This window comes from Oncorhynchus keta, chromosome 8 (assembly GCF_023373465.1).
Source record: "Oncorhynchus keta strain PuntledgeMale-10-30-2019 chromosome 8, Oket_V2, whole genome shotgun sequence".
NCBI classification, from domain to species: domain Eukaryota; kingdom Metazoa; phylum Chordata; class Actinopteri; order Salmoniformes; family Salmonidae; genus Oncorhynchus; species Oncorhynchus keta.
In genome coordinates, this window is record NC_068428.1 from 1,571,635 (window position 1) to 1,583,029 (window position 11,395).

Sequence of the window (11,395 nt, forward strand, 5' to 3'; positions counted from 1 at the left end):
GCATTGTATTCACAGGAATGTCCCTGTATTAAAGTGTAATATTGGTAGTCATAAAATAAAAATAAAATGTGCAAATCTGTTGTGAGCGTAAATGTAAAAAAAACACCATCTGGTTTGCTTAATATAAAGAACTTGAAATTATTTATACTTATATTTAAAACCAAATAATTTTACTCAAGTAGAATCTTACTGGATGATTTTCATTTGAGTCATTTTCTGTTCAAGGCGACTTTACTTTTACCAAAGTAAAACTTACCACCGCACATTTATTTACATCCATTTGAGCATTTCACCTTTGCCAAGACAAGCCATCCACCTGACAGGTGTGGCATATCAATAAGCTGATCGAATAGCTTGATCATGGCACCTTGTGCTGGGGACAGTAAGGCCACGGATGTCAAATTGAGGGAACCTGCATTGGCATGCTGACTGATGGAATGTCCATCAGAGCTGTTGCGAGATTAAATGTTAATTTCGCTACCATAACCCACCTGTCGTTTTTACAAAGTGGCAATACGTCGAATTGACCTAACCACCATGTGTTTACACGCCAGCCCAGGCTGGGCCTGGCGCTGTAGTGGGTGGACCGACACCCTCCCATGGCTGCCCCCCTTCCCAGTCATGTGAAAACCATAGATTAGGGCTTAATTATTTCAATTGACATGTAACTCTAAAATTGTTGCATTTATGCAAGTATAGTTTCCTGCTAAATGTAGTGGTTTATAGCCTGCTGTGTTAACTATTCAAACAAGCATTGTACCTTTGCCACAAGCCTAAATATTGTGAAGGGCTAGGTTAAGAAACAAGGACATATAGTAGTTGTTTGAATGGGAATCTGACATGACTCTTTCAAGGTCCATTTCATCAACCTCCAGTTTAATGTCAGGAAGAACAAACTAATAGTCCAGACAAATTCGAACATGTAAGGTCTTAAGTCTTTTAATTTTTGCAAAACAGGAAAGACAATACAGACAGGTCTGGATTCAGGCAAAGGAATTTCAGTCCACTCTCCAAGCAGCACATCAGAAGAACCACCCCCAGTGTCAGTCTAATGGAATGTTCCATTTCCCCTACATAGCTACCGGTCCAAAGTTTAAAACTCAGTGCAAGAGGGTACTGTTTTTTTATTTATTATTTTTTTTTTACACAGTACCCACCGTTAACTAGAACAAAATCAACGGCTTTTCTAGAATTTTAACTAAAGGCTCAAGACAAGAGCAACACTGGTCCACTGGCAGCAGGAGTTAAGATAATTATTTTGTTATACCATAAAAGGACACCGACCAGGTTTCTCCAGTAAAAAAGAAAGGCAACTGAACAGATTGGGGAAAAAAAAGTGAGGCTATACAGGTGTAGGTTTGAGACCGCATTTAATCCACTTCCTCCATGCGTGAAGCATCCTCATCTCCCTCTAGAGGTGGGATCTCATCTGGGGCGGGTGCAGAGGTGGGTTCCTCAGGGATAACTTCGTCATCATCGATTCCTGAAAGGGGAAGAGAAATTAGACCGAGCCTACAGCCCCATTTCCATTAGTCAACCTTCAGAGAGCCGTTTCCTTCCCCCTAATAGTTCCGAGTGTGCATCCTTACCCAGACCCAGCTTGATCATCCTGTAGATGCGGTTGGAGTGAGTCTGGGGGTCATCCAGGCTGAAGCCCGAAGAGAGCAATGCAGTCTCAAATAATAGGATGACTAAGTCCTTCACCGCCTTGTCGTTTTTGTCCAGGTCAGCCTTCTGCCTTAGGGTCTCCACAATGGGGTGGTCTGGGTTAATCTCCAGGTGCTTCTTGGCCATCATGTAGCCCATTGTGGAGTTGTCCCTCAGGGCCTGTGCCTTCATGATGCGCTCCATGTTGGCCGTCCAGCCATACGTGCTGGTCACGATGCAGCAGGGCGACGACACCAGCCTGTTTGACACAGTCACCTGAAGGGGCAGAGAGGCGAATGTTATGTCAAACTAACAGCATACAATGTGCAGGTGAGACAAGACCGTGCAGGCAAGTTGACCCTAAATTGAATAGTCAAAAGATCAGTTTTAAAATGGGAAGAAAATCCTAAATGAAACATTGTGCAGTAAAGTTGTTAGATTTCACACAAAACACCATCCAAAATGTAATCAGAAACAGGCAAATTCTCAACTCTGGAAAAGGTTGATGTCAATGTTAGAACGTCATAATTGCAAGCAGTCACCACTAAAAAAAAACAGTGCATCAAACTCACAAGGTCTTCTAGTCTCTAGGTAATGGCATAATCTCCTGGGGACAAAACTACATGGACACACTGGGCATTCCCAATCAATCCAATGGCAAAGCCGGGATAGAGGCACAACAACCACGCGATCCTAACAGGACACTTCAATCTACATGGTCAGAGGACTCACCAGGGTCAATATTAGCTTATGATGAACTATGGCACCTGTTTGCAACCAGAAATAAAAAGTCTAATTATCAATCACCAAAATTCAGAGCACAGAAAGAGATTAAAGTCATGGGCAATTTTCTTTTGCAGAAAGCACAGGTTTGTTCCCATCATTTACCTTCTCTACTTTCTTGTCCAGGATCTCCTTCATGAGCTTGCAGAGGTTCTCAAACCTCGTCTTGTCCTCCTCCATCTTCTTCTTCTCCTCCTCATCCTCAGGCAGCTCCAAGCCCTCCTTGGTTACAGAGACCAGGGTTTTACCGTCAAACTCCTTCAGCTGCTGGACACAGTATTCATCGATGGGCTCTGTCATGTACAGGACCTCGAAGCCACGCTTGCGCACGCGTTCCACAAAGGCGGAGTTGGCAACCTGGTCCTTGCTCTCACCTTAAGAAAGATGTGATTCAGTCAACTTCTATGTCTAAGTGATTAAAGTCAATGACTGCTATTGGGCTTAGGGCTCAATGTTATGTTGACCGAATGTGTAACTAGACCCACCGGTTATGTAGTAGATGGATTTTTGGTTGTCCTTCATGCGGGTGAGGTACTCTGTGAGGGAGGTCAGCTCATCTCCGGACTGGGAGCTGTGGTAGCGCAGCAGCTCGGACAGCTTCTTGCGGTTTTGGGAGTCCTCATGGATCCCCAGCTGCAGAGAAACAATTACCATTAGTATAACCTGGTAGTCAGTAGGAGTTACTACACAGTAGCTAAATGTAATCATTTAGCTACTGAAGTTTAAGGTTGGGGCTCTTCAAGCCAGTCTAAATATATTGTAAATAGTTCTTCAAACACTAAATAGGGATAGATACTGGTTTGGAACAGCACAATAACTAGCCCCACTGGGTATGTGGAGAGCGCTTATAATATTTAAGAAATTGGGCAAAGTACTAGGGATTGCTCGATTAGTCAGGGAACATGTCAGACGATATTAGCTAAAAATGCCCAGTTTAACACCAACGTGCAAAACCGATGTCAAAGCTGACGTGCATAAATACATAACGCCACAAATCAATTTTTTAATACAGCGCTACACAGAAAAGCAGAAATACTAAGCTCACACTTCCAACTAAACAAGTTCAAGTCAAGCAGTCATTTGAAAGAATCTTTACATTCCACCGAAAACACCAAGACAATGGAACTCATTGCCCCCGGTACACAATCTCAGATGCTCTATCAGAGTTACAGTATTGTCGAAACGTACATCTATGAGCGTCACGACTGACATTTGGCCTAGTGATGTCAACCCCATGAGCGCATGCAGAGTCTGAGAGCAAAGTGGGTCGATGAAGATTTAGTACAGAGGAAGCCGTATTGCATGCTCACGAATGTGCTGGTTCTCATACCGCTGCTGCCATTTGAGAACAGGAACACGCCTATCACCAGCCGAACTACTGACTAAACAATCAAACCAACTGTGTCTGCAGCAGACGTGATACCCTCTGACATGGCATTGAAATGCCTGTGAACAAGCGAGTAGGTGGCATTCTGAGCCCCTTTACTGCGTCTCCGCTAGGTACAAGGATCACTACGTCAATGCAGACAAGAAACAGGGTTTACGTGAAATGTTGCATACACTGGAAACGGACACAGTGTGACAGTGCGCACCGAGGAAGAGGCCACAGAGCTGAAACTTCACTGCAAAACATGCATCCTGGTTGAGAATGAAACGAATGAAGGAAACAGCACAGCAAGTGACAGAAATATGTTTTACTTGTAATGAGAACATACGGTAATGCCAAAAAAATAACTTTGGTCAGTGTGGTGTGTAACCTTTAACTAGGCAAGTCAGTTAAGAACAAATTCTTATTTACAATGTCGGCCTACCCCAGCCAAACCCGGACGCTGGGCCACCTGTGCGTCGCCTTATGGGACTCCTAATCACGGCCAGATGTGATACAGCCTGGATTCGAACCAGGGACTGCAGTGACACCTCTTACACTGAGATGCAGTGTCTTTGACCGCTGCGGCCGTGTGTGTTGACTATTTAACTGTACTAAAATGCTTAAAATGGCCGCAAAAACATGTTAAGTATAGTTCGTTGGTAAGGAAAATATCAGTATCGGACAAAAATGTCATATCCGTGCATCCCTACGAACTACATTGCTAGACTTTTCTACAAAAATTAAAAGGCACCATGATCCACTTTAGGTAAACCTTGGTTTAATCATGTTTATACATTGAAGATTACCAGATGACAGCAAATGTGGCAGAGGACAAGTTTGATTACTAGTAGCAAAACAATCTCTGCTCAAGAAATTCTGATCCCCAAGATCCTACCCATCTCCCAAAGTTACCTTGAGGTTCTTGGAGAAGCCATCGTAGAACTTCTTGTAGTTCTCCTTGTCCTCTGCCAGCTCACCGAACAGCTCCATACACTTCTTGACGATGTTCTTGCGGATGACCTTGAGGATCTTGCTCTGTTGCAGCATCTCTCGGGAGATGTTCAGGGGGAGATCCTCAGAGTCCACCACACCACGCACAAAGTCTGCAGGGGGAGAAGGAAGACATTTAACTTCTTTAGCGATTTCCATTACAAAAATTGCTGGATATAAACACTGTTACAGAGAAGACAAGCAGCCAACCATTTCAGAGGGGCATTATCTGCGCTTGCCATTAGCCTACATATGAAGAAACAATGCTGTATTTGTAGTCGGTGGCATTGAGGGGACAAAGTGGTAGCAACTTTGGACCTCCAGACTATCTGGAGACTAGGCTTACTTACTCAGGTACTCCGGGATAAGCTCTTCACAGCTGTCCATGATGAAGACCCTCCTGACATACAGCTTGATGTTATTCTTCTTCTTCTTGTTCTCAAAGAGGTCAAAGGGTGCACGGCGGGGGATAAAGAGCAGGGCGCGGAACTCCAGCTGGCCCTCCACTGAGAAGTGCTGCAAAAGAGAAGAAGCAGGTGAGGGTTACTACACACCCATCCTATCCTACACAGATCCGTTTGTGCTATGTAGCCATGCTGTGTAGCCAAGTCCCACAATCAAAAAATTGTCACATGCACCAAATAACTGTTGTAGACTACCATGAAATGCTTACTTACTTCCCAACAATGGAGTTTAAAATGTAAATAGTAACAAGAGGAATACAATACACAAGAATGAAGCATTATACAGGGAGTACGTGACCAATGTGACCAGAGGTAAGAGGTATTTGAGGTAGATATGTACATGAGGGCAGGGTGAAGTGACTAGGCATCAGGATAGTAAAATAAAACAGTAGCACCAGAAAATGTGTAAAAATGTGAGTGCGTATGTAATGTGTATGCATGATTGTTGGGTCAATACGAGAGTCACGCGAGTGCATATGTAGTGAACACGTAAATAGTACAGATCTGGAACCAAGCCACCTAGGAATACCTTCTGGGCATACCATTTTGACATTGTAATTTATATACATTTTAGTGATAGTACCTTGACTGCAAGGTGGTCCTCCCAGTCATTGGTCAGGCTCTTGTAGAACTCCCCATACTCCTCCATGGTGATGTCATCAGGGTTCCTGGTCCAGATGGGCTTGGTCTTGTTCAGCTCCTCCTGGTCAATGTACTTCTCCTTTATCTTCTTAGTCTTCTTCTTGTCCTTGTCTTTGGAATCCTCCTCGTCATCCGAGCCCACATCCTCAATTTTGGGCTTGTCCTCAGCCTCCGCCTTTTCCTCCACCTTTTCCTCCTTCTCCTCCTCAGCCTCATCATCACTGATCTCCTTTTCACGCTCCTTTTCAACCTGCACACACAAAATATTTAAAACTTATTTAAAGCCTACAATAAAAAGGGAAAACTTCCCCTTACTTTAGGGCCCTCAACCAGTCCTACATAAATGTCACTAATCACACTTTAGTTATAAATACTCCCATAATTCTATACTCACAAAAAGTGTGATGGGATATCCAATGAACTGAGAGTGCTTCTTGACCACCTCTTTGACCCTCTTCTCCTCAACATACTCAGTCTGGTCCTCCTTCATGTGCAGAATGACCTTAGTTCCACGCAACATGGGCTCCCCTGGAAATTAAGTCAACAGACAGGTATACACCCACCACTGCCCATTTCAGCATCACTACAATAGACATAGTTTAATAACCTCTTATTAGGGCTGGCACAATAACTGTATAACAGACAAGTATCTATTTTTACTGGCATTTTATTTGAATCACTGTCAGATATTTTTGGGGTGGAACAAACTGCTGACTGAAGCCGGGCGGCTGGGCATTCGTGCAGTTGAGTTAGTTTCTGCTGTAACATGGACTTCAAAACATGAAACTTGATCCTTGCTGAAACACAAGGTTATAGAATGTCATGGAACCTCTAACCCTGCCAATTTGACACACAGGTACACTCACAATGACTGCCTGGTATTTAGAGGCAATCATTTCCATGGTAAATGTAGAACATTTCCTCAAATTATGTTATTTGATAGGGCTCACGCAACAATGTAGTTTTGTCATGTCAGTTGAATCAAGTCACAGCACCTATTGATGGGTAAATTTTGTGCTTTCATTTCCTGATTTTCTCCTATGGGTACACTCGCAACGGCAGCCAGTCCACCCATTATGCCACCATTGACTTGCATGGGGAAACCCATTCTATTTCTAGGGAAGCGCATGAATGCTGGAGGAGAAATGTGTGAGACATGTGACCGTGGTAATTTGGCTGACCAATTAGTCCGCCGAAATTACATGACTGTCACAGCCCTCCCTACCTGTGATCCAATCGCAAAACAATGCAGAGGCAATTTATGTTTTTCATGGTTTTGTACATTTTACAAACCCACCCGCATAGCCTTCATTGGGTAAGACACATACCACTGTCGACCTTGACTGTGAATGAGCCTCCGGCTGAAGACTCCCAGATGTACTGCTCGTCATCATTGTGCTTGGTGATGACGGTCACTCTTTCGGCCACCAGGTAGGCGGAGTAGAATCCCACACCGAACTGCCCAATCATGGAGATGTCAGCTCCAGCCTAGCAAAGACGGAAAAAAATTATTCACTCTCAATGTTCAACTGAATAGTATTTGAGGCATATTATTGAAAATTGCTGTAATGCTATGGACATACTTGCAGGGCCTCCATGAAGGCCTTGGTGCCAGACTTGGCAATAGTTCCCAGGTTGTTGATGAGGTCAGCTTTGGTCATGCCAATTCCAGTGTCGATGAGGGTCAGGGTGCGTTCCTCCACATTGGGGATGATGTCAATCTTCAATTCCTTGCCATTGTCCAGCTTGGTGGGGTCCGTCAGACTTTCATAGCGGATTTTGTCCAAAGCCTGAATGATATTGAACAAAGCAGACCACAGCATCAAAGTAGCTGGAAAAGTCCAAAGGGGTATTTTATTACATAAGCAACCTCCATCACACATCCTTTTCAAAGTTGTAATCATCCTTATGCACTGAAGTTTGTTTATTGTATAGATGAGCTTGCTGGATGCTAAAAGTATTACAAAGTCACTGTACAGTAGTGTCAACAATAATTACTGAACAGCATGATGCATCCCTAACAACAACAAATAAACTCTTACATCAGAGGCATTGGAGATCAACTCCCTGAGGAAGATCTCCTTGTTGGAATAAAAGGTGTTGATGATCAGGGACATGAGCTGAGCAATCTCTGCCTGGAAGGCAAAGGTCTCAGCCTCCTCCTCTTGGCGCATTTCTTCAGGCATCTGGGAGCAAAAGCAGCAATGTTATGAAATTGCCCAAATTACCTGTATATCACAAGTACATAATTAAATTAAGCACATGCATTCTCGTGATTGCTGTTTGCAACAAGTTGTGTTGCTTTCAGTTGAATAGTTTAGTCATCACAACAGTTAATTGTCATGCCAATCTGGCCAAAATGTACTATAAAATTAGGCATCAACAAAAGCAATTCCATTTTGGGTACTTTGAACAAGTGTCCCACAATCAGTTGCAGTTTCCCCTGATAAAAGACCAACTACCGGATGTTGAGGAAGCATCCAACAACATGGCGACATCCTGGAGACAATGGACGTAGCCAGCACGTGGTTGACAAACTCGGTGAAAGGTTCTGGAAATCCATAAAGAACTCTCCTCCAAATTGACTTCCAGCGCCTTAACTGAATTGAAACGTTATATCGCACGTAGTTATCAAGCCGCTAAGTCCATGGAAAGGCGACGACGATTCAGCAATGAAAGACAAGCATGGGGAAGTAGCTAGTTAGCGTGTCGTGGCGCAAAGTCATGCTGCCGACGTCCAGACGGTACAATTAACTTTATTGAAGTCGAAAGGGGACCAGGTCACCCATTGTAGCAAATGTAACGTAATTCGTTACCTACACTGTTGCACAATCAATTGCAAATTCATGGCAGTTCCAATGGCCACAAATTACACTGCATCAATTTAAAAGTGTCAGAAGCCATGTAAGTGTAGCAAGTGTTAACGTTTTAGCTGCATTAGCCAACCGGACAATGAAAGCTAGTAGCATTATGTCGAAGTCGTTGACAGTTTATTGGCCAATCCAGTTAACGATACGTTATGTCATCTAAACGTAGTAGTTAACCAATTCACATGAACCTTAATTTGCCTCTTAGGAAGTTAATTAACCAACGTTAGATTGGCTAATACACAGCAAGGCAGAACCAGTTGTCACAGTGGATCTGGTGAATGACATTACCCAGAAAGGCTAACTAGATCATTTAGTGTACAAATAAGGAAAATAAATAAGAGCATTCTGTACTTAAAATTGTAGCAGACGTTTGTAAACTAGTTAGCGCGCCTGCTAGCTACCGAATCGAACATTCTCGAAGACTGATGCTGGACAAACCAGAGATGATAGGCTAAAGTTATCAAACTAGCATGAGGTGACTTTTGAGCGCTGATTATAAAGGCAACAATATCTGAGTACGCAGACGAGCTTTAGGGTTAATAGAGTATGTACATACCTTTATTTGTTCCGTTCACGTCTCTTGAATAAAATGCTACCAATATCACAAGTCCCCTCGGGTCTATGACGCAGGAAACTAGAAAGGGATTTGCTTTTATAAAACCGATACCTTTCTACCCTCTTGTGTTTGACTGTGCGGGGGTATCCATCCGCAGCACTTTGTAGCTGTGTTGCGGCATCAGTGGGTGCGGCATCTCCTTGACGAATCCCTTACATTCAAGTTAAAATGCATGTACATTCTTGTCACGTTAAAAATAAAAAATATCTTAATCGAAGTGATTGTTATTTTCCCACGTTCTATCATGGATGATCTTCATCCATTTTCATCAGCATGCACTCAGGTAAATTATCAGAAACATCTTTGGGAAAGGCTATTGACAGTTGTTTGAACTGCCGACTTTTGATTACATTGCAGGATAGACTACAGATTTATTTAAAGAAAATATTCACATTTAGTAGTGGATAGACTGCATAGAGAAGCATATGATTTAATACCGCAATGTCACATTTTGTATCAATCAGACTGTATAGTCAAATTGCCACATATTACAAAAGATATACAAAACTAGAAATTATCGTTTTAATCTCGCGGAAGAATATCAATCAACTCTAGTGTCTGTACTTCGTTTTTTCCAGCACTTTCCATGAAAAACCCGCCTAAAAACTGACGTCACGTGCTTGTCAAACGCAGTCCTAGCTAGTTACCACAGCCACAAAGGGTTCGTAAATTGGCTCCAATGTGTCAGAGAGCGCTCTGGGTAAATTAGTTCGTAAATTCAGAGTCTTTCGCTCTGGGAGCTTACACTGGACGCTCTGGTCAAGGAGAATGATAGATCTGACCTCACAACGGCAATGAAGCACTCAAGCTAACTGGCTAAAGTTGGCAAGCTTGCTAGCTACTTCCAGACACAAACGAGAGAACACCTCACTCTGACCATTTTACTCGCCCAAGCAGAGTTGGTTAGGCTGTTTTCATGTTATATACAATAAAGCCTGAGGGGTGTGGTATATGGCCAATATACCACGGCTAAGGGGTGTTCTTATGCAACACGGAGTGAGTGCCTGGACACAGCCCTTAGCCATGGTATATTGGCCATATATCACATACCCCTGAGGTCCCCTATTGCTATTAACTGGTTACCAACGTAATTAGAGCAATTAAAATTAATGTTTTGTCATACCCGTGGTATATGGGTACAACAAATCAGTATTCAGGGCTCAAAACACCCAGTTTATAAAGAGTGTTGGTGACTAAATCTGCTGCTGGCAACAATGAAAGTTTTTTTTTTGCTGAAGTTTACTAACAGTCATATTCAACAGGTGTTGCGTGTTTGTAAATTCATCAGTTATTCTGCACTCTGGCACAATCAGATGAGAGTGCTCTGAAATTAGAGTAGATAGAGTGAATTTACAAAGAAAATTATATCATAAAATTGTATGAAAACAAAAATGAAGGTTAGGTACAGGGTTAGCATTGTGGTTAAAGTTAGGGTTAAAGCCAGACTCAGTAAATCCCAAATAGAATGTTACTTTTTTTCTGGTTTAATACATCCCGAAATGTATCTATGAAATATTAATTTGCCATTTGGGTCACTTCAAAGTGATTTAACAAATTATAAGTACAGCAGCTTTGTTTACAAATAGGTTGTTATCAATAAAACGCCACAATAAGGTGCAGAGCGTTCGCGTCGCCTGCTGGGTGGCAAGAAGACAGAACCCCAGCTCTGCTAAAACCATTGACAACTAGCTATATCCAAGTATTGTTTAAGTCTGACTGACAACTATACCAGGTTGCAGACTTGCCGATGTCAAGCTCTGATGAAGCAAGCTAAATGACATACATACATTTTTAAAATAGTACAGCGCTTTTCAAACAATCTCAAAGTGCAAAAAAAGTAAAACTGCAAACAAAACATTTAAATTATGGAGATTGAAAGTATCAGTCGGTTTGGGATTAAGTTGAGGCAGTTTGGGCTGCAAAGGCAGTGGAGGTTCAGTGGAGGGGCATCGATGGGACAGCTAAGGAGAAACAGAGTGACATTTTATTCTCCCTCTCTCTTTCTATCGCACCT

General features: G+C 42.7%; 1 protein-coding gene across 1 annotated transcript; it reads right to left on the reverse strand.

Moving 5' to 3' along the window:
• Positions 1-923: 923 nt before the first annotated feature.
• On the reverse strand, positions 924-9,476 carry LOC118386665 (heat shock protein HSP 90-beta). The gene is made up of 12 exons (XM_035774387.2): positions 9,322-9,476; positions 7,938-8,081; positions 7,479-7,685; positions 7,224-7,383; positions 6,290-6,423; positions 5,837-6,145; positions 5,140-5,305; positions 4,712-4,902; positions 2,916-3,063; positions 2,536-2,804; positions 1,590-1,923; positions 924-1,483 (listed from the first exon to the last, which is right to left on the reverse strand). The coding sequence occupies exons 2-12, from the start codon at positions 8,079-8,081 to the stop codon at positions 1,371-1,373; spliced, it is 2,175 nt and encodes a 724-aa protein (XP_035630280.1). The 5' UTR covers positions 9,322-9,476; the 3' UTR covers positions 924-1,370.
• Positions 9,477-11,395: the final 1,919 nt, after the last annotated feature.